The sequence below is a fragment of the Scleropages formosus genome, chromosome 7 (genome assembly GCF_900964775.1).
Source record: "Scleropages formosus chromosome 7, fSclFor1.1, whole genome shotgun sequence".
NCBI lineage: Eukaryota > Metazoa > Chordata > Actinopteri > Osteoglossiformes > Osteoglossidae > Scleropages > Scleropages formosus.
Window position 1 is genome coordinate 3,477,184 of NC_041812.1, and position 24,176 is coordinate 3,501,359.

Sequence of the window (24,176 nt, forward strand, 5' to 3'; positions counted from 1 at the left end):
TTGGTTTCCTTGTTTTGGTTTTTTTTTTTTTTTTTTTTTTTTCTTTTTGTTCGTTCCCATTTGGTATCTTCATCTGGAATGCGGCCTGCTGGTTGTTCACCTCGGTCACTGCCACGGAGAGCGTGAGAGTGTGGGGCATGTTCATGTCAGGCGTCGGACGCTCTCCTTCCAGCGCTTCCGCATGTAGTCATCGGACGCTTTGGAAGGACGACCAAGGGTAAAGATCCGAAGTGTGGCGGCGCCCGGCGTTCGCGCACTTCTCATTCGGCCAAGAGCGACAGTTGCAACATGTTCATCCATACAACTTCTGCTAAATCAGGGACATTTGTTCAACGTCAGAGCATTTATGGAATGCATTGAAGGGCCAGTGTTCTCTGGGATGAAGATCGGGATGTTTTCGGACGAGTTCCGCGAAGCGTCTCCAATTTACGACTCGGACGCGTAGCTATAAACGGACGAAAATTTGCTCGAAAAAAAAACAAAAAGGAGCAGGAATTAAGCGACACGTAAAACCATTGAGGTTTACGAATGCGATGAAACGTTATTGCCGTTGACAGATATGAATATTTATTTCTTCTTTCAAATCTACCCTGTGTCTATTTTTAGACCGCTTTAAAAACGCTCCTCTCTATTGAAAGACAATTGGAGTGAAATCTTTGTCGCGTCTTCTTTCTGGCCGGATTCTAACGTCGGCGCACTTTCCGAGCCGTAGCCGGCTCCTTTGGGGGGGAGTCGTCTGCGGTCTCCTGCTCCGCCGCTTCCCCGGCTGCGTCGAAGTTCCAGGAAGCACTGGCCCGGCTGATGTGAGGTGATGCTGTCTCGGTGAAGCTACCTGAAAAAAGAAATCTACTCCCCCCTCTGCCTCTCCTTCCATGTTTTAGCAGCCGCGTCCGCACGAGGAGGCCGCACCGCCCAAATCGCGCATGAGCCAAAAGCTGCAAACGATCAGGATCGCCACGCGTTTTTACTGCGCCATCAAACACGTAAGAAACCGCGGAGGCACCGGGCAGTGCAGCCACCCGCTGCTTCATTCACCGAGCACTCTCATTCGCTCCGCTTTGTCTGAATCTTCACCCCTGCAGTGTCCCACTGGATATCTCTTTGGGTTGCCATCACTGTCCGTGCCGTGCCCATACAAGAGTCCTTTCAACTTTTACTTGTGAAACACATTTATATATACATTCCTTTTGATGCAAGGTTGGCACACATAATCCAGTTAAATGGCTTTCACGATCTGTTAATTTTAAAAAAGGAAAAATAATCACCCCCCGGAATGTAAACTAATTGCATTTAAAAAGGAAAAAAAAAAATACTTGTGTTGCATTTATATTTCGAACCTTTGAACAGCAGCATGCATACAAGACTGACATGTTGGCATTTACTGTGTTCTGGAATTTGCCCAAAGGGGTCAAATGAAACGGATGCCGGGCTCTTCCATCGGTGGTCACGGGTAGAGGGCGGGCGAGTCGACAGGACCCGGTCCTTCACCTTCCTGTTAGATCGCTGCCGTGCAACATGCGTTATACAACAAAACGGCAATTTTGAATGCGTGACCTGTCCTACTGTGGGCTGCTTCTATAGGAACAACTTTTCAAGGCTCCATTTTACCGTAGCGCTCTTGCCGTCAGCTATGGGTAACAGGGCCCAAGGGTTTCCTTCGGGCGGGAGAAAATGTCGCTCGGCTGCCGTTGAGAAAGCGGGGAGTCGGCTGAAGAAACGCTGCCTTAGTTTATTTTTCTCACTTCCGATCCGTGTCGAGACGGACGAGCTTCATCTTGACCTCGACGCCGTCTTCTGCGGGGAGTTTTCGTAGTGCTGTGTGAACTGCGCTCGTGGAAGTCGTGCAGTACGCGTGAACGTGCGGTTTCCTCCTATACGACGCACGCTGCTCTCTGCTCCCCCAGGATGACCCGGATGCCGCATTGATCTTCCAGAGCTTGTCTGTTTCAGACCACTTTCAACTTAAAAAAAAAAAAAAAAAAAAAAAAAAAAAAAGTGGTATCCAGAAAAAGTCATTGTACCCCTTAGAAAGGGAAGGTGTTACTATTTTTTTCTGCTTTATCTGTGCATTCATCTTGCACTCATCCGGAGTTGTGCCGGAGGGTTGGGAGCATTACGGAGCCAAGAGACATTATTTGCCGTGATGCAACCTTTCTGGTGTCACAATTGTTTTTTCATTAGGGTCGGCACTGCCCCAAAACCAACACGCGAGGCATAAGGGTATTTGAGTTGTTCTGTTGCACTCTGATCCCTTGGCGTTTTTAAGCACGTGTTTTTATGGTTTCTCTTAAAAGCTGCCTCCAAATGAGACCAGTTCTGAATGTTAGCCGCTCACATCTGGGAGTGCTTTGTGCCCGTTCCCCTGCAGGCCCCCTGCGCACAGAGGGTTCAACAAACACGTGAAGCTCGGTCCTGCGACCTCCATATTTGCTTGGCCTCCTAATGTGTGTGTTTGTGTGGCCGTGCAAAGCTCAGGTTAACGTTTCGTTTACTTTTTTTTGTTGGGACACGGTACGCTTTTTATAGTCAACACTTAAAGGGGGGGCACTTTACGGTATATTTTTAAGCCATCTCTTGATATGGTACAGAATTGGCCCATCAAATTTTTAATGCTTTATTATCAGTGCAACATGGGTGCATTGCTCTAACAGGTAGTACACTTAATACCGTAGTATTTCTCTCTATAAAGGCACTCGACAGACCTAGCAGTCATTTACTGAGCTTTTCTTAGAGGACTCGAACGTAATCGCAGATGCGAGACTGTTATCGCCCTCTGTCTGCCCTTCCGCTGATACCGGTGATCCCAATCTGTAATGTAATTAATGTAAATCACCTAATTTCTTGGACTGAGGCAGGAGCAGTGAGTCTTCCGTGACTTTTGTTAAGCTGATAATTAATGTTGGCTGAGCAAAATGTCAATTTTTTCAGTGCATCCTGAAGCCACTTTGTTTTTATATACAGTCATGCGCCACTTAATGGACCGCATTTAAGACGGTGGTCTCGTAAGATTAAAATTCTTATCGACTAGTGACGTCGTACCTCAACGTGTTACTTATGTGTTCGTGGTGGTGCTGCTGTAAACAAACCTACTGCACTGCCAGTCATATAAAAGTATAGCACATACAATTATGTACAGTACATAGTACTTGATAACGATAATAAACACCTATGTTACTGGTTTATGTATTTACTATACTTTTTACCCTTATTTTACAGTGTACTCTTTCTACTTACAAAAAAGCTTACTGTAAAACAGTATGTTGTGTTACGCCGGCAGCATCATCATAAATCTCGTGTTTACCCCGTCTCTTGACTGCATGGAGGCTATACCATTTACATTTATTCATTTAGCAGATGCTTTTGTCCAAAGCGACGTACATCTCAGTAAAAGGTGTATAAGTACACTCTGTGATCAAGGCTATACCATCTAGGTGTGTGTATAAGTACACGCTGTGATCGAGGCTATACCATCTAGGTGTGTATAAGTACACTCTATGATGTTCGCACAACAACAGTCGCCTAACGACGCATTTCTCAGAACGTATCCGCATCATTAAGCGACGCACGTCTGTATAACTGCAGTGTCCGGATAGTGCGTAACATCATTTCGCTGAATCTCAATGAGCCTTGCGGAGTAGCCTTTGCAGAGCACCGTAACAAGGCCTGCGGGACGGCATTCTGTCTGCTCTCATTAACAGAACTATAGCTGCGCAGTTTATTTTTTTTGAAGAAGAAACTCTGCTGAACTTCGTCCTGCTAAATGGCGTAGAGTTCCCTCCAAATGTGGGGCGAGGCAGTTCCTCCTCTACCTGCGTATTGAAGAGTAAGCCTCAACTTCATGTAACGTTTGGAGCAGAGCCTGAAGCAGGTGTTTCACGATTAAAATGGGTTCGTGACGTGGCGATTAGGATCCGTTTCACTGGTTCATTGTGTCCACCAGTTCCTCGATTTATAAACACAGTTGAGAGCAGAAGTCTGTTCATAATTCATTTTCTTCCGAACTTCAGTCACTCTCACTGTAAAGTCGCAGTCAATAAAGGGTTAATTATATAGACGTGGCTATTTACTCATACATTCATCCATCCATCCATCCATCTTCCTCCGCTTTTATCCGTGGCCGGGTCGCGGGGGCAGCAGTCCGAGCAGAGTACTCCAGACCTCCCTCTCCCCGCACACCTCCTCCAGTTCCTCTGGGGGAACCCCAAGGCGTTCCCAGGCCAGCCGGGAGACATAGTCTCTCCAACGTGTCCTGGGTCTGCCCCGAGGCCTCCTCCCAGTGGGACAAGCCCGGAGCACCTCCCCAGGGAGGCGTCCAGGAGGCATCCGGAACAGATGCCCGAGCCACCTCAACTGGCTCCTCTCGATGCGGAGGAGCAGCGGCTCTACTCCGAGCTCCTCCCGGGTGACTGCGCTCCTCACCCTATCCCTAAGGGTGCGCCCAGCCACTCTACGGAGGAAACTCATTTCTGCCGCTTGTATCCGCGATCTCATTCTTTCGGTCATGATCCAGAGTTCATGACCATAGGTGAGGGTAGGAACGTAGATCGACCGGTAAATTGAGAGCTTCGCCTTACGACTCAGCTCCCTCTTCACCACAACAGACCGGTACAATGACCGCATTACTGCAGACGCCGCACCGATCCGTCTGTCGACCTGCCGCTCCATTTTTCCCTTACTCGTGAACAAGACCCCAAGATACTTAAACTCCTCCACTTGAGGGAGCAACTCCCCCCTAACCCGGAGGGAGCAATCCACCTTTTTCCGACTGAGAACCATGGCCTCGGATTTGGAGGTGCTGATTCTCATCCCCGCCGCTTCGCACTCGGCTGCAAACCTCCCCAGTGCACGCTGCAAGTCTTGACTTGATGAAGCCAACAGGACCACATCGTCCGCAAAAAGCAGAGACGAGATCTCGCGGCCACCAAAACAGACACCCTCCGTTCCCTGACTGCGCCTAGAAATTCTGTCCATAAAAATAATGAACAGAATCGGTGACAAAGGGCAGCCCTGGCGGAGTCCAACATGCACCGGGAACAGGTCTGACTTACTGCCGGCAATGCGAACCAAGCTCCTGCTCCGGTCATACAGGGAACGAACAGCCCGTAGCAACGAGCCCCGAACCCCATAATCCCGAAGCACCCCCCACAGGATGCCACGAGGGACACGGTCGAATGCCTTCTCCAGGTCCACAAAACACATATGGACTGGTTGGGCAAACTCCCACGAACCCTCCAACACCCTAGTGAGGGTATAGAGCTGGTCCAGTGTTCCACGGCCAGGGCGAAAACCGCATTGCTCCTCCTGAATCCGAGGTTCGACTATCGGTCGGATTCTCCTTTCCAGTACCCTGGCATAGACTTTCCCAGGGAGGCTAAGGAGTGTGATCCCCCTGTAGTTGGAACACAATCTCCGGTCCCCCTTCTTAAAAAGAGGGACCACCACCCCGGTCTGCCAGTCCAGAGGCACCGTTCCCGAACTCCACGCGATGCTGCAGAGGCGTGTCAGCCAAGACAGCCCCACAACATCCAGAGACTTGAGAAACTCGGGGCGGATCTCCTCCACCCCCGGAGCCTTGCCACCGAGGAGTTTTTTGACTACCTCAGCAACTTCAGCCAGGGTAATGGACGAGTCCCCCTCCGAGTCCCCAGCCTCAGCTTCCTCTACGGAAGGCGTGTCGGAGGGATTGAGGAGATCCTCAAAGTACTCCTTCCACCGCCCGAGAACATCCTCAGCTGAGGTCAGCAGCGCACCACTTCCACTGTAAACAGTGTTCGTGGAACACCGCTTCCCCCCTCTGAGTCGCCGGACGGTTTGCCAGAATCTCTTTGAGGCCGACCGAAAGTCTTCCTCCATGGCCTCGCCGAACTCCTCCCAAGCCCGAGTTTTTGCCGCGGCGACTGCCAGAGCCGCGCTCCGTTTGGCCCGTCGGTACCTGTCAGCTGCTTCAGGAGTCCCATGAGCCAGCCAGGCCCGATAGAACTCCTTCTTCAGCTTGACGGCATCCCTTACTTCCGGTGTCCACCACCGTGTTCGGGGATTGCCGCCGCGACAGGCACCGGAGACCTTATGGCCGCAGCTCCGAACAGCCGCACCGACAATGGAGGAGCGGAACATAGTCCATTCAGACTCAATGTCCCCCACCTCCCTCGGGACCTGGTTGAAACTCTGTCGGAGGTGGGAGTTGAAGACCTCTCTGACAGGGGCCTCCGCCAAACGTTCCCAACAGACCCTCACTATGCGTTTGGGCCTGCCAGGTCTGTCCAGCTTTTTCCCCTGCCATCGAATCCAACTCACCACCAGGTGGTGATCAGTTGACAGCTCAGCCCCTCTCTTCACCCGAGTGTCCAAGACATATGGCCGAAGGTCAGAAGAAACGACTACAAAGTCGATCATCGACCTCCGACCTAGGGTGTCCTGGTGCCAAGTGCACTGGTGGACACCCTTATGCATGAACATGGTGTTCGTTATGGATAAACCGCGACTAGCACAGAAATCCAATAACAACTCACCGCTCGGGTTCAGATCAGGGAGGCCGTTCCTCCCAATCACGCCCCTCCAGGTATCACTGTCGCTGCCCACGTGGGCGTTAAAGTCCCCCAGTAGAACGACAGAGTCCCCAGTGGGAGCGCTTTCCAGCACGCCCCCCAGGGACTCTAAAAAGGCCGGGTACTCTACACTGCCGCTAGGCGCATAAGCACAAACGACAGTGAGAGACCGTTCCCTGACCCGAAGGCGTAGGGAGATGACCCTCTCATTCACCGGGGTAGACTCCAACACATGGCGGCTGAACTGGGGGGCTATTAATAAGCCCACACCAGCCCGCCGCCTCTCACCTTGGGCAACGCCAGAATAGTGGAGAGTCCACCCTCGATCGAGTAGAGTGGTTCCAGAACCCAAGCTGTGAGTGGAAGTGAGCCCGACTATATCTAGACGGTATCTCTCAACTTCCCGCACCAGCTCAGGCTCCTTCCCCGCCAGTGAGGTGACATTCCAAGTCCCAAAAACCAGAGTTGGCGCCCGAGGTTTGGGTCGGCCGGGCACTCGGCCCCGACCACCGCCCAAATCACAACGCACCGGCCCCTTATGGTTTCTCCGGCAGGTGGTGAGCCCACCGAAGAGCGGCTCCACGTTGTGGCTTCGGGCTGAGCCCGGCCAGGCCCCGTGGGCATAGACCTGGCCACCAGGCGCTCGCATGCGAGCCCCCCCCCCAGGCCTGGCTCCAGGGTGGGGCCCCGGTGACCCCATACCGGGCGGGGTAAACGGACGCCTTGATTTTTTTGTCATAAGGGGTTTTTGAACCGCGCTTTGTCTCGTCTGTCATCCAGGACCTGTCTGCCATGGGAGACCCTACCAGGGGCATGTAGCCCCAGACAACATAGCTCCTGGACTCATTCAGGCACTCAAACCCCTCCACCACGATAAGGTGGCGGTTCACGGAGGGTGGCTATTTACTCATACATTCAGTTCTATAAAAATGTGATATAATTAAAAAAGTAAGGGTTAACATTTTTAGTAACTTGGAGCTACATAAACTTGTTTTTATTTCCACTCTTAACGTCCACAAATTGCTGTTCGATCTCAGCTGTTGACTTAATGCTGCTCTTCTGTTTGTCTGAATTTTTACTGGCATCTGCCAGCTGGCCATGTGAATGCGGGTCATATTTTCTCCAAAGCAAAAACTTTTGCGAGGAGATAAAGAAGATTTAAAATGAGCTGGAAAATGTTTGCATCTCGGAAAATTCGTAACTCGAGTTACGAATTTTCCGAGATGCAAACATTTTCCAGCTCATTTTAAACCTTAAACTCGAGCCAAATGCACCGGCTCCTCTAATGTGAGGAGCCGGTGCATTTTCCTTTAAAGATAATATCAGATTTAGTTTGAAGTGTGTTGTTTTTATCGCTACTATAATCATAATGTATTCGTTCCAGTCTGGGAGGGTTAGGGTTAATAGCTTTTTACTATTATAATATTGCGAGAAGATGATGAGGATGGAAAGGTTACTTTCAGCTTGCTTCATGCTTCCAGGCTGTTTTCCTCAACCGCCTTCACCGTAGCGAGAGCATAACGATGAATGCTGGTTTGTCTGAGCCGCATTCATGTGAACGGAGAGATCATCCATTAGCCTGATGTCACAGCACCGGAGAAGCATACACCGCAGTTTAGAGTGCGTTCGAGTGTGCGTTCCGTCAATGTGCCGGGTTCGATCGCTGTCGCAGCCAGCGCTGTGTTTGAGATGTTGACCGTCCCTGTTTGTCTGCGCTTGATTGTCTCCTGCGCGTGTGTGTGCGTGCGTGCGTGTGTGTGCGTGCGCGCTGCTGTTCTGCGGGACGTGGCTGCAGGTAGGTTCCGGGATGCGGGAGACGTCTCGCGTTGACCATCGGGCATCCGCGGAGCGACCCCGGCCATCCAGGGGTCGTTGCGATTTCCTGTCGTGTCACGTTGGCCTTTCGCTGCCGATGGCGCCGGCCACACGCGAGACGGAGCCGCTCTTAGAAAGCCCAACAGCACCCTCTACGGTCATTTACTGCAGATAGGATGATGGCAGATGAGCCTCGGAAATATCGGCCTCTCGCTCCCCTTACGAGAATACGGTTTAGGTCGGGAGAAGCTCTTTTCCACACTTTACTCGGCAAAGCGAGTTTGTGCAGGTTACCAGATGATGTGTGGTGAACAGGGTGCGGTACCGCGACGCGAACGCCATTCACTTTTTTCTGGGCTCTTCTCTCCCGATGATTAGACTAAGGAGCTTCCCACATACAAAGACAACGACTTCATCAACGACGGCCAAAAGATTTATATTGATGAGGACAACAAGAAGATGTTCCTTGATAAGCTAAAGAAAGACGTCGAGGTGAGTGCGCAGCGCTGCTGAGGGGCGACTCGTCTCCTGAGGTTTTTTTTTTTTTTTTGGCGAAAGGTTGGTGACTCTCTTGGGAGCTGCATGGAGGTGTGTAGTGTGTTCCAGTAGCTGTGTCCTCTCATACCTTCTCTGTCTGCCTTCATGCAGTTCTTGGCGCAGCTCAAGTTGATGGACTACAGTCTGCTGGTGGGGATCCACGATGTGGAGCGGGCTGAGCAGGAGGAGGTGGAGAGCGAGGACAACGAGGGAGAGGAGGAAGGGGAGAGCGACGGCGGTGCGGTCGGCACCCCGCCCGACAGCCCCAGCAACACCCTGGACAGCACTAGGCCCCTGGGTCCCGGAGAGTTCGACCCCACCATAGACGTATACGCCATTAAGAGCCACGACAGTAAGCCGGAGGGTGGGCCGTGCTACGGAAGGGCATAAACGGAGGTATACGAAGAGGTATCTTCAAACACGCACGGGGGAGAGAGGCAACAGGTCCTTAGCAGCCACGCACACAATCGGCCACATTTACGTTCTTTTTTTTTTGGTTGTTTTTATCTCGATCGTCCTTCTGCACCTGCACGACGCGGTAGATTGCTTAACATGTCCTTCTCCTGGCAACCAAGTTCCGTATCGTTTTTGATCCCCGAGTCGAACGCCAGCCGCTGACTTTTTATTTTTTATTTTTAAAAACACCCCAAGATTCACCGAGAAAGGAGGTCTACTTCATGGCGGTGATCGACATCCTCACCCACTACGACGCGAAGAAGAAGGCGGCCCACGCGGCCAAGACCGTGAAGCACGGGGTGGGTGCGGCGCCGAAGCGGCGGCGGCGGCGGGAATCGGTGCCCCGAAGCCCTCGGTTAACTCGTCCGTGTCCCGCTTCGCAGGCCGGAGCCGAGATCTCCACGGTCAACCCCGAGCAGTACTCCAAGAGGTTCTACGAGTTCATCGCCACCATTCTGTCGTAGCGGGGATGGGCCGCCGGCGATGGGGACGGCGTGGAGTCGATGGGGCCGAGAGGGACCCGAGCGGCAGGAAGGCAGACGCGCGCACGTTTCCACCTCGGGGCGACCGTCTCGGCAGCTATGTCCACAGTTTGTTTACATTTATTTTTCTTTCCTTTGTTTCGCTTGTTTTGTGGGAACCGAAGGGTGAGAAAGGAAAATTAAAATATATATAAATATATATATGAATACCCAAAAGGTGGTAATATGTGGGAATTTGGCTGTTCTTGTTTTGTGTGATGTGTGTTTCTCCTCCCAGCATTTCTGAGTTTCCTCTTTATTGTTTCGGTTGTTCTCTTTAATGGAAAATTAAATGAGGAACTTTTAGGTGCGGGGGGGGGAGGTCGCAGATAAAAGCGAACGTGTTCCACTTGGAGAAGAGACTGAAGACATCCGGGACTTGCCTCTGGACTGGATTTTGAATATTGTTTGTTTGGTTTCTTTTGTGTTTTTAAAAAAAAACTTTTTTCTTTTTAAAGGAAGTAGTTTTACAGTGATTTTAAGGTGTATGCCCATGCAGGGCCAGCGGGCACAGAGAGGGAGCAGAAGGAGCTGCGGGTGCGGCCGTTTTGCGATTTTAAAAAAAAAAATGAAATAAATGAAAAGAATAAAGAAAATAACAAGCTCCACCTTAGCACCGTGGAGCAGTCTTCCATGAAGTGGTGTTGTGTCGCCTGCTTCAGCTCCCACCACCCGTAGCTCCCCTCTCGACGACGGCCATCATCTTCATCCTCATCCTCCCGTCTCCCAAGGAGACCGGTAACGGCGCCGGGCAGCGCCGAGCCCTCCGGCTCCTGGCCGCGGCGTGGGCTCTGCCCTCCCGACAGGAAGTCGTCCGCTTTCTTCCGTTCGCTCCTCCGCTTACTCGCTGGCACGTGCAGAACGCATTTGTGCTCATCCTTCTCGTTCTTACTCTAGGTTTTGTTGTATTTTTCCCCCCTCCGTTTTGTGTCCCCTCCCCTTGTTTAACTGTTGAATATTCTATTGCCTCCAGATGGAGTGCTGGATTGAGTGTTACTGCCAGGCGAACTGCAGTTTACCTGTCATATTGTTGCATTTATATATATATATATATTTGTTTTTTTTTTTTGTTTTTTTTGTTTTTTTGTTTTTTTTGTTCTAGTATCACATCAAGTTTGGAAGTAGTTGGCTGTTACAGAATGTTTTTATTTTCATCGTCGTAACACCTCGTCGGTCACGTGACTGTACCGTTCATTCAATTCTGCTTTTAAATGGAGTCATTCACTATTTCCAAACAATGTTTCCAGATAAATATCTGTATATTTTGCACATGATCAAATGCACCTAAATTGCAAATGATCCCAGTAGTTACCATGACCTTTACAAGGGAACTGCAATACTGGTACCAAGTAAAGTTAAACTGTAGCCTACTCTGGTATGGTTTTAGGCAGTAGGTGGTCTCACGCTGTACAATTTGTCCTCTTGACTATTTGGCTCAATATTACTGTTATTTTGTAACTCATGCAGAAGACTAGCGCACGTTTAGTTTTCTTTGGATATGTGGGCTATATAATCTATTTTTACATTCCATTTTATTCACCGCATCTTTGTGAGTATTTTACATGCCACCCAGCGTAAGTGTTCTGATAAACTGTATGAAGGACGTTATTGTTCAAAATGTGTACAAAACTTAAGTGGTGTATAAAAAAAAAAAAAAAAAATAAGCATGTTGCCTAAACAAACTACTTTTTTTGTTTGTCTGGTTCCAATAACCTATAGTATTACATATTCTAATACAGTTACATGTTTTTTTTTTTTTTCCCAGAATATAGTTTGCAAAATAATCCTAAACATGCTTTAAGCTGTTTTCAATGTATACACTGTGCGAGAGGTGTGCCTTTTTACTCCAAATTATTTAATTTTGTATTTTAAATCTTTTTTTAAACAAAGGTGAAAGGTTATTTTCTAAAAACCGAGGTTAAAATGAGTCCTGACATTGTTCCACTTTTTTCTGTCTAAGTGTATTAATGTGTTATTGACACGAGAATATTTCGGTTAACAGAAAACAGCCATGTGTGTTAGAGGAGGCGACACTGACTTTGTGCACCAGTAGCCACTCGGTCGCGACAGACTCGCGTGTCGTCACTTGCTTTAGTGTAGGATGGCGTCAGACGTCAGGCGTCAGGCGTCGCTGTCGTCCCTGCTGTCGTCCCTGCGCTCGTCGCCTCCGTCGACGTTTGGGGACGGGAGCTACCGGCGCCCTCCGCGCGCTCACGTCCACCCGGCCCGCCTCCCCGACGACGTCAAACGCTCGCCCGCCGCACGTTTTCTCCGTCTGTCCGTTTTTGAAATGTCAGCTCAGTGCATGAGGGAGTAACTTTCGATTTTTCCAGTTTTTTTTTTTTTTTTTTTTTTTTTTTTTAAGATTACGTGTCACATTGCAACCATTCAGAAGAAGGCAAAGATTTCGATTTGCATTGTAAAGCAAGCCCAGAGGAACGATGAATGGGATGTGGAAGGGATTGCTCGGCGAGGGTGCGTTTTCGGCCGAATGGACCGGACCGTTGAACTGTGCGTCTCCGATACCTTATGACCCAGTTGAAGGAAATGAAATGAACGCCCGCCGTTCCGGATGAGGCTTTTGTCGCACGGCTTTAAATACTCGCAGGGTTCACAGTGACCGTCTTGTTCTCCACTGGTTTTCGGTTTGTCTCGTAAATGTCCATCCACTTTTCACTTTGCCAAAACCAATCTCGTTCTGAGGTCATGCAGTTAACTGTGCTCTGTTACATTCTTGTTAACGTGAAATAATTGCCGAAGCTCAGTAATGTCTAGTATATCGAGACCTTTGCAGACAAAAAAAAAAAAAAAAAAAGGGCCTCCCCCCCTTCCTTCTCACCTTAACAAAGGTTGCCGCCATCTGTTTGTTCATGTGACTTTGAGTATAATTAAATGTTTCCATTAAAAGTATGAAAATGTCCTCAAAAAATGTGGCTGGTATGCTCTATGTTATATGCTTTGAAATGAACAGTAATAAGGAAAATAATTTAATATTCATAATATGATGATGCTCATAAACCATTGTCTGCCAGTCGTCGTTGTGAATAAATTCTCGAGGGTGAGGGCTGCCTCGTTGTAAAGCTGTATCGAAAACAAGTGTTTGAACCCACTCCACCCATTACGAATCGCTCAATAAACGAAAGCACTTCGTCTGCTCTGCCTCGTCTCTGCAAGGCGTCTGTGTTCTCTTTCTCTCTCTCTCTCTCTCTTCTTTCTCTCGACCGTGTGCTCCTCCTCCACCTGTAGGGCGCAAAGTGATGTCTGTCCAGCGATCGCTCTGCACTGCGTTCCTCTCGTTTGTCATCATCCGGAACTTGTCTGCGTAGGTTTTCATCGGGAAACATCCCAAGCGAACGTAGCCGCGTGCCTGCTTTTTAAAGCTCTGCAGTGATTTGTCGTCTTACGGTATTTGCGTAGCCGGTGTTGGTTTCGCAGGGAGTTAGTTGGGCTCCCGCCTGCTCAGCGTTCAAGTCACCTCCACTTAATCCTCCAATAGGGTAGACTTGACTGCTGGTACCAAACGAGAGCTGTATGAGTCTTTAAATGCTTTGATCGCTCTGTTCAAATTTGGGTACGCGTTTCCTCCACCCACCCGTTTTCCTGCCGTTGCTTCAATGCTTCTAATTAACAACATCTTTAATCTCAGGAACAATCATTAAACCCCTTGGGACAACCATGTTCAGCTCAAGTGTCCGTCTTGAGACGATTTAAATATTGTTAGCGGGTGTTAGATTCTCCTGCGCGCTTTCGGAGGTGAAGAGATCAGGTTTATTCCTGCATCTCTGTAAGACCTGAGCCATGAAAATGTGAAACGAGAGCAATGGAAACCATAAAAAAAAAGGGAGGGGGGGCCACGGTTCTTTTCATGAGAAGTACCAGCGGACGGGACTAAAAGTTTTGTTGGAAACTGGGCAAAAAGTCGTTTTTTAGAACCTTGCAACAGTTCCCTTTTTGAAAAAAAGCGAGAAATAAACTGCCGCGAAATTATGCTGTAACGCTTTCGCTCAATTGCTGTGGCTAAAATGTCAAAGAATTGCCGTCTGCTGTAATGCCACCTTATTAGCATTCCTGTACGAGCATCATAATACGACAGCTGCGGTGAATGGATGTTACTCTTAGTGGTCTTGTTACAAAGAACACAAGCATTTTATTAATAGCACATTAATTATGGCATTTCACCAACAAGCTTTCAGTTTCAATATGAACGAGTCAGATTAATGTCTGCTCATTTTTCTTTTCATTTTATGTGACAGCCTCCTGAAGCCTCAAAGAATGCACAATATGCCTCAGATGAAAAAGATCACGACCTTGAAGGAGATACAATTATAATATCAGTATCCGCACAGGCCATTCTTGTGTACCCTTAGTATTTATTGTTGCCTCTAGGTTATTATCCCTTTGTAAGGGTTTGGGGGGCTAAAAATAAGATTTTGATACTGATGTACCGTCAAAGGAATCATGATGGCAAAAATAATGTATTTAACTTTTTTCTGAGTGAATGATTTCCTTAATAATGCTGATATTAAATATAAAGAAATCTGACTGTCTGTACATTTTGTAAGGCCATGGCAAAGGTGCGGGGGCTTCTGCTGTCCCAACTTCCACGTGTCACGTCAGGGTGGGGGGCTGGGGGTCTGCCTCACACGTGTCCGTGCCCGAGGGAGTCTGCAAAGTGGCGGAAACCGACTTGGATCAGAGGCAAGAAGCACGACGCCACATGTGCGTCCAGCTCCGCACCCATCTAAAGACACGGCATCCGAACGTTGGTTGCAAACATGCCCACGCCCAGGGGACCACGCTGCTGATGAAGAACACTGCCCCATCCCTTTAAATAAATATAAACAACAGTGTGATTAACCTTTTACCACCCCCACGAAATTCCATTAAGCAGTACCTTAAAGCCATGGCAGCAGCCCTCCTCTTGGAGTAACAGCCTTATCTATTACATTCGCATTGATCGGTGGTGAAGTGACTGATCTGTAACATCGGGTTCTGAAACAAACAAATAAATAGATCCGTATATGGGTGGATCGATGGACGGATGGATGGGGATGTTTTTATGAGGATTTTATGTGGAAAGGAGATGTTCGTTCCCGCGGTTGTGCTCCGGTGACGTGGATGCGTGCGGCCGGCAGAGGGCGCCAAAGACACCCTCGTTGTCCCCCCAATGAGTCTTTCTCTGCGCTCGAACAAAAGATGAGGGACATCGGGGAGGATGTATCTATGGAAACGCACACAAAATACGGGGATGCAGCCCCATCAGATAGGCGGTCGCATATGGATGCATCTCCTTGAGAACGGGTCATCCTCAAAAAAAAAAACGCACTTTTCCGTCTCGCGGACTTGGACGGACTGACGAATGAACGACGCGCTAAACGTCGCTTTTTAGCCTGATTTGTGTTGCCGAACATGATAAACGCATATAATATTTTTCTCACGCCAAAATACCCGCCCGTTTCCAGAGGTTCATAAAGGGCTGTTTGTGTGCAGGATGTCTGAATGGCCATATTATCCAGTTTCTTTCTGTTGTCAGCGCGAGACATTTCTCCCCCCAAGCCTGGCTATGAAAAATGGAGCCAGATGCAAACAGGCGGATATGATATGTTTAGTCACAGTAAAGGGACTAAAGCCCTAAACCGTGTTGAAAACCCCGAAACAGGGATTCTAATCCATCCTAAACGGCTCTGTCCGTGATTCTGGGCACGGCGGCGGCGCCAATCGCTCGTGTAGCGGCGGCTCCGAATTTGCAGCCTAATTGTTCTCATTTCCTCGCTTGTTCTGCCTGCTGCTGGAGCTCGGAGATGCGCGTTTTTCGCCAGTCCTGAACCCTGCTGCTGTCGCACACCTGCAGTGTTTCATTCATTCATTCATTCATTCGTCTATTTTCTATTATGTTAATCTGTTTAAATGTTTTTCATTCCATCTATCTATCTATCTATCTATCTATCTATCTATCTATCTATCTATCTATCTATCTATCTATTTAATTTTTTGTATTTTTTTTCTTTTGTTCGCCCTTCCCTTTATCCATCAGTCTGGCTTTATGCTTAATTATACTTATTTATTTATTTGTCTAAATTAGTTTGTTTAGACGGCGCGCTTGTCCGTTTGCCACATTAGCGGTGTGTGGAAAAGCGGCTCTTCGCGTCTTTTCATGGGCCGAAGTGTGTGACGGTGGCCTTGGACGCGTAACCAGGCTCTGTTTTGGGGGAAGGTGTTTAAAATGTGACCCGTGATGTCAGGTGAAACCAGAGTTAAAATTAATTCAAGGCTATTGTTACGGTCACTTCTGTCTGCGCTGAGAAAACGGATTAATTTTTGTTATAAATTAACACTACAAGTTGCTTTGGGCAAGGGTTTCGGCTAAGAATAATCATTTAAAAAGAATTATTTTCGTCTCCACTGTGGGAAGCATCATCTATCCGAGAAAGTGTCCAAAACCAGATTTCACTGAAATTTAACACAAATTCCCATCTTCGCAGAAGCGGCTCCAAGCTGTTATCACTATTATTCCTGCATAACTCCAACAAACAGTGACTGTGACTTTATTTAAGTGAAAATCATTTTTGTCGTTTTTAAATTTTCTATAAATCAAAATTGGGTCACAACTAATTGCAACGTGTTTTTTACTCTTTAGTGATACTGAACTTGTATTGTCCACCTTTCTGTTTCACACCTATATTTCTGTTGCCCACCAAAGGTTTCTTTACATGTCTCATTTAATAAAAGCATGATTTTTCACTGCTGACGGAGGCCTTAAAATGTTAGATAATCTACTTTACAATGATTTACCCATTTATACAGTATAGTGTAGTGTCACCTTACTCAGTGGTGCTGCAGAAGGAGTGGGACAAGGGACAAGGGACCTTCAGTCTGGAAGGAACCAGCTCTAAGCAGGAGACTACCTCCTGCGCCTAATCTATTTTTAGAAATCCATTCCATTTTTATAACTAAGTTCCCAAAACATTTCAGTGACATGAGAGAAAAAAACTGTCAATAGAAACTCTCCTTGAGTTCATCACTGTCACAGCCTGTTGATAAATCTCTAGGCGTATTTCCATTTAGCAGTTTATACAGGTGGCCCATGTTGCCAAAATAGAAATAAAACCAACATATATTAATTTCATTTTCACTTTAACTTACTCCGAAAATTACCCACCTAAACATTAAATCGACATATGGCCTGGAGGTATTCAAGCTGCTATTCAAGCAGTCTCAGAAAATACAAATTCAACAAACAGTAAGGCTTTTAAAAAAAAGTCAGAATATCCATGTTTCCAACAGAAGGTCCAGAAAACAGAATCTGTTACAGAGCAGGTATGACTGTGATATACAAGTGCAGAAAGCACCCAGGATCAGATGAAATATATGGAGAGGGATGTTATGCAGCCCATCTGTAAACCTCGGCAGAACAGATGTATTTAATCCTGCAAGTTACTTTTCAGCTTTCAAGGTAGAGTTCGGTGACGATTTTCCAGGAGCTGCTCTTGGAGGCCCAAGTCATGTAATATGTCAGAAGACACGCAGTACGGACCTTGATGGACTGTTGTAATGCAGACTGAGTGAGGAGAATACAGGATAACTTGGAGAACAGAACGTCTCCCATTAAGTCTTCTGTCCAGCTGAACCAGACAAAATACTTTGTCCCAGTTCATTTCATATCCAGTTACTATGTGAAATGTGTTTTTTTTTTTTTTTGGACAAAAAATCCTGAACAGAACGAATGAATAAAACCCCCAATTACATTTATTTAAATGTTTTATTTCACTTTTATTTAATATTTTTTTTTACTCAAAGCAACATTGTCTTTTTCACTGCCTTAAAAGCATGTAAAAATTCACCTAAATAAGATTAATTGAGGTTGGATTCAAGCAGAGATTTCTGTTCGGTACATAGAGCAGAAGCATTTTATTATTATTCAGAAGTGCAGTTATCTGAGGCCCAGCTGAATGGGAAAGGGTTAAATCTTCAGTGAAGTTCATCTTGACCTATAGAGCTCAATAAAACAGGGATGCGGACATTTGTATTCCAGTCATATTCACCGGCACATGAAAAAAATATCAGTAGGTGTTTCAGAAATTCCTGTTAGACAACAGAGAAAAAGATGTATTTTTCTACATGAGCCTCATGTTTATATTCATTTTATCTGTTGCTTATAATTTGATAATGTGCCTGATGCATTGCATAATCAGTGTGACGTCAGATGGGTCGTTACATCATGTTGTGCGATTTCTGAGGGAAAAAGAACAAGACAGAAATTAAAAAGATATGTTGCACTTAGTGGTTTATGGTCACTTGTGTTTGGATGCATCAGTTACATTTACTCGTTTAGCTGTCACTTTTCCAATTGAAAAACTTACCCATAAAGCTGGTTAGTTTTACTGCAGCAGTTTAGGTTAAGTACCTTATTCAAGAGTTCCACGGCAGCAGCAGGTGAGCTTTAAACCTGCAACCTTCGGACCCCACGCCAGTAGCTCTAAACGGCACACTCAAAGATCACAGAACCCATGAGAACAAGGCCATTACATTTATGTGACACTTTTTTCCTGAAGAAACACACAATGTTAAGCTACCTGCAATTATTTACCCAGCTGGGTGATTTCACTGGAGCAAGTTGGGGTATGTACCTTGCTCAAGGGTACTACAGCTAGATGTGGCAGTCGAACCTGCGACCCCCCCAATCCTCCTCCACGGGGGGTGTCTGACATCACTGTAACCGAGGCCTCGAGCCTGCGCCTCTGCAGGTGAGCGTCTGCAGCGACGTCGTGCGCGCGCGCCGTCCGCGGCGAGCGCATCTGGCGAGCGCACGTAATGCGGAGAGACGCGAGGAAACACGGAAAAGGAGACGCGTCAAAAATAGTGTCGCTTATAGTCAGAGGTGCCTGGTCCGCGGTCTCGTGGAAGTCAGTTGTCAGTTGTCACCGCAGATGAGCGACACACACCCACACACACACACACACACACACACACACACACGCACAGAGCGCATCCTCTTCGGATCGCACTTCCACGGTGCAACACTTACAGACGTCCTCGACCTGATGTGGGTCGTGAAAAGGACAATCCCAGCTCTGAATCCATGACCGACACAGCACGAAATTCTTTTCAATGGAAGCTTATAATGTAACCTCTCGGAGGGTCTGTGAATGGGGGGCGCGCGGGCCCGAGGAGAATTTTATTGACTGTGAAAAGAGCAGCCGCTTATCAGATAATGCGGTCAATATGGAGGGAGGTCGAGTCCCAGGACTGTGCTCGTGCTCGTGCTCGTGCTCGGACCGCCTCGCAGGACTGTCCCTTCAGACGGAAAGATAAATACTGCAAAATGCCTCTGTGTGACTCGCGCACACACCGGCCTGCGCAGCTCCGCAGGACGCAACGCACACAAGTGCGCGTCGGACACACGGATGTGCAGAAGGTTGTGGGGTAGGAGCTCGTGACCGCGAACCGTTGTGGACGGAGCATCTCGGATGCGGTCAGTTTAACGTCTGAAAGGCAAACGAATGGCGATCACAAGAGGCAACAATGTTGCACGCGTTTATTAACGCTCGTGCAGGTCCGCTGAATTCGCAGTTTCTTGTTGGCGGCCGGGAGGAAATGTTTCGGATTTATTACAAATCAACGTGATGAGTGTGTCAAGTTCTGGGTAGGAAAAAGCGACAGGGGCTCTATTACTAGCAACACTATAAAGATTATTATTATTATTATTATTATTATTATTATTATGAGATACATGCTGCAATTACACGATAGGACCTGTAAGAGCAACTATTAATTATATTCAGTGTTTTAGTAGCTGCATAACGGAACTCTTCAATAGGTTCTATTATTTCTAAAGCGCACGAATTGCTCTTTTACACTGGTATTGTTTCGTAAGGGGAGCGCGCGGTCGGCGGGGTTCGGGGGGGGGGGGGGGCTGCGCTCGGGTTATTAACAGTAAGATAAAGAGCCCCCAAATGGAGTGTGATCTTGTTAAAGCAGTCACTCCAATTACTCGCGCGGACCGGGGAGCGGCGGTGCTAAAATAAACAAACACACCAGTGTGGCGTGTTTCTTAACAGGGGCTTTAGACTTTGGCCCCTGGGATGTCGAGTGGTCCCCCGGCGCTGGAACGCAGCTGCTGGCATGGCGCGCTGCCCAGACGCTCCTCCCCGGCGGCGGTGGGTGCTGTGGGGGGGGGGGGGCGCACTATACCGGAGGGAGGGGTCGCGGAAGGTGGTCGCGGAAAGAGCGGCGGCCGAAGCGCGAGGGCGGCCGGGCTTGGGGGGGTCGGGGGGGGGGGGAGCGTCTCTGAGCGGGCGGACCACCGGCGGTCCGCGGTACCGGAGCTCGAGCCGCCTGTCGTCCGCGCGTAGCGTCACGAGGCGCGCGCGCGAACCCAAATGGAAACACAGCGCGACGTCTGTGTTTCGAAATCACCTCCTTCCCTTTGTTGGGATCCCAGTTTTAACCCACAGTGACGAAAGTGAGGTGTTTTGGTATGAAACGCGGAGCTTTTCCCCACTGAAGCTAATTTCACGAGTCTGATGATGAAGATAGTTCGTTTGCCACTGGAAGGAGATCCCGAAACCTAGATAATTATTCAGGCTTAAACACAGGTTGAAAAAAAGAAACAAAGGAGCAAAATCAATGAACGAAAGGAACAAAATGTTTGAAAGAGGCAGGCAGGACACAGAAGGTGCGGAAGGATGGAGAAAACATGGTGGTGGTCTTTGCACGGCATACATGCGACGACGCCGTTCATTAGATGGGCGACGCACGGATATGCGGCTGTTAGACGGCGTCAGAATCATCTGGGGCACGCAGGCATGTGAATGGTGGTCTCACACACCACACTGGAGACGTTCCATTCCCCTATATTCACCAAGGTCCCTCAGACCAGCAGAGAAAAACACAAGAGTGTTTAGAGACCACACAGAGACCTGCAGCTCCAGCCCTGCGCCCTGCCTGGGCCCGCAAGACCCCGAGAATCTAGTGCACCGTCTTCGGAGGCTGCCGTGAGTCCGGAGACCTCTAAACCGATCCTCTTTCCGTTCTGCCCGTGATCCATCAATAAACTGACACGCCATCGTTGCAAATGGCCTTTGTGCTCACCGCCTTTGTTTTCAGCCCATTACAGGATGGAAAAGGAGCGCTAGTTTGCTGGTATGCATGGTATCTGCCAAGTGTGTTTCCTTTCAAATTCCAGCTTGGCGCCGTGGCTGAGAATCACCTGTGTCACATTGTTCATCGTGTCAGCACCCACAGCTCGGGGGCGTGTCTGATGATGTCGCTTAAATCGCTGGCGAGCGTACCTTTAAACGGTTACCTTCGGCTTCTGAATTCAGGTACGGCTCCGAAGGCCGAAGGGGACAGGGGACAATGGGGAGAGTTTGACCCCCTAGGCAGGGCCATCCTTCACCCTGACACAGGGAAAGGGAAGAGGGAGGAGATGGCAACTGCGTGTAAAGGGAACGGAAGAGGACAAAGTGTGTAAATGTGGGGGGTAGAGTTGCTGCAAGAGGGTGTGGGGTGGGGGCTTCCCCCTCCCTGCATCTGCATTACAAATCAGCTTTGGTGAGGCTGCATGCAGCACATGGGACCTGTCAGCTGTTGTGGAGGACACAGGTCAGCGCCTGGGTCCCATTAGCATCCACTTTTTACACATATGCATCCGCGCCTTGTATGTTTCTGCATGTGTAATTACGGGACTGCATGTTTGTGTGGATGCTCGTGCCTCTGTGCTCATTTTGTTCCCGTATGTGCACGCGTGTGTGTTCGTGTGCATTGCCTGTGTTCGCGCCCATGTGCCGGATGCAGAAATGTTCCATTTGCAACATTTTGTGAGCTAAGAGTGCTTCAGGGTCTTCTGAGGGTTGAGTCTTTCCACTAATAACAACAATCTCCAGCCCATCTGACTGAATGTCCCCTCATTAGGCTGTATAATGAGTTGCCTCTTCTATGGACTGGGGGGTCAGGGGGTCCACTAGGTCCCATTTTCTGTCAAAGTGCTGTCACATGTCACCAGCTGGGAGGGCACAGACCCCCCCCGGAAAAAAAAAAGCATTCTCATCCAAATTAAACCCGACGGAACAAAGAGTTGAAATGAAGGAGAGTGTTATAATGAAACAATAAAATGTGTGCAGAATAAAACCAAACTTTAAAACAGACATTGTTTTAAATCAGTAGCCTCCAGGACACTAGACATCAAGCATTGCAACCATGATGACAGATTTATTATTATTATTATTGGATATAGTCCATTTGTTCTATTATTTTTTGAGGTGTAACATTTAATTGTGTTTTAATTCAAGGGCAGTGAAAATGCCAGGGAAGCATATAATGAGGTAATTTTAACATTGATTCATTATTTTATTTAACATCATTTTAACATTGATTTATTGCTGTAATAAAACAGTTTCATTGACTTCAGTTAAGTTCTTATTTCTGTACAGTTTACAGTTCCTTCCCAATGTGAGAATTATTAATTTATGCCTGTGATGTGAAATTATAATATATAGCTTGCTAAAGTTGGATATTTAGTGTGTTTATGAGCTCAGATCGAGCTTGACCTGTGTTGCTAACACAACATAGATTGTAGTACAGGCCGTTCCAGCAGACATTTCAACGCCAAGGTTCAACACCCACAACTGGTGGGGTGGGGTGGGGTGGGGGCAGAGGGATCCCTCGGACAACAGTTTAATCCAGCTCTGGGGAGCATTTAGCCACCACTGGCAGCTGAATCAGAGTCACTTCGCAGCATGAAAGATGCAAAGCAGACACACATCATCTTTGTTAATGTCATTACAGCTGATGGCCAGGAACCAGGAAATATATAAATTATGAAAATACCTGCAAGCAAGCATACATTTTATTATTATTATTTCAAACCAGCTTGAATATCATCACTCCGGATGATTTTAAAAATTTTAAGATTATATGACATTCAGAAAAAAATGTTACAAATATTTCATGCAGAGCCTAGTCTGCAGATGTGATATCACAGCTGTATGGCTTCAGACGACAAATTCAAGTAGAAATATCCAAGTCAATGAAAAAGGTCCCTTCCCCTTATGGCCTTCAGACTGAAGTCCTGCTCTAGGCCATGGTCATCTTCCCACTCCTTTCTCATTGACCGCTTGACTCCTGCACAGCTGTTCCTCACTATTTCAGCCCCCCTACATATCATATGTGAGATTTATTTCACTGTTGATTCTTTTCAGATTGGACAAATGTGGAGCAGCTTATGCGTTGCAAAGTTAACGAATTCCATGCAGCAAATTAATAAAATGTTCACGTTTTTCAGTGTTTGAAAAATGTCTTTTGTCATTTAAAAATTTAAATCTAAACATATTGGCTTTACCAATGAATGAGCTCTGATGAAAGCAACCAGCCTAAGAAAAAAGGCATTATTACGCAAAAGTAATAAAATAATGTGCCCTTTACCAGTCGTTAGTACATCCACTTACAGAAAACAACTTTGTAAGAGTGGGGGAGGCTTTGTTTTTTGATATAGTTATAAAACGTGAAACTATATATACATAATATATATACATGTGAAAAGGTCCAAATGTCGCAATTAATGATGCTGCTGTACCATTTATATTTGCGACATTAATGTAAAACCGCATGTGTGAAGGAGCTGATAAACGCTGATATCGTTTATTCTAGAAGTTTCCGCAAGAGCCTCGCCGTGAAAGTTGTTATCGAGACTCTGAACTCAACACCCAAACCGCTGCTCGAACACCTGCATCAAACTTCCGTGATCTCTGGCTGCGACCGCCCACGCGGTTCCCATGGCAACCCTAAATTCGGTAAGAGTAGCAGTTGCTCGGCAACAGACCGGAAGTGAGAACGGTGACGAGCACGCGCTCATCTGTCGCGGAGGAGCTCGTGAACGGAAAGGAGGAGGTAGAGAACCTGAGAAAAATAATGTCCCATCAGGCCGGAAGGGGATTTTTTAATTTTTTATTTTATTTTATTTATATATATAAAAGATTCTCATCTTAATGACCACTTGTTATTACTATGTGTATGTCCTGGAGCGAATTTTTTTTTTTTTTGCTTTCGCAGTTACCTGTGGCATTAACTTAGTTTGCGCAGTGGAAACAACATGGATGTTAAGAAACGACGGGTAAAAGAGTATTAACATAATGAAGTAACTTGGTTTCGTACGCAAAGTCCACTGTGTTCGTATGGCTTTCGGTAGCTCGTCATCCTCACCTTTCCTGCGTAAAGCTGGATAATTTGGATAAACCCCTCAGTAAATAAGACAACTGTCTCGCATCTTTTTTTTTTTTTTTTTTGCTGAAGTATTCGAATATTT

At 47.4% G+C, this 24,176-nt stretch overlaps 1 protein-coding gene across 3 annotated transcripts in view; it reads left to right on the forward strand.

Moving 5' to 3' along the window:
- The window catches only part of LOC108927992 (phosphatidylinositol 5-phosphate 4-kinase type-2 alpha), a 48,960-nt gene extending 37,483 nt beyond the window's left edge, over nt 1–11,477 (forward strand). Inside the window, exons 7-11 of one of the 3 annotated variants that reach the window (XM_029253279.1) lie at nt 882–983; nt 8,739–8,852; nt 9,009–9,249; nt 9,549–9,652; nt 9,737–11,477. In XM_029253279.1, the coding sequence (XP_029109112.1) occupies nt 882–983; nt 8,739–8,852; nt 9,009–9,249; nt 9,549–9,652; nt 9,737–9,817 (642 nt within the window). In that variant the 3' untranslated portion in view covers nt 9,818–11,477. The remainder of the gene's footprint in view (nt 1–881; nt 984–8,738; nt 8,853–9,008; nt 9,250–9,548; nt 9,653–9,736) is intronic. The other 2 variants (XM_029253280.1, XM_029253281.1) reach the window with 2 other exon arrangements.
- The last annotated feature ends 12,699 nt before the right edge of the window (nt 11,478–24,176 follow it).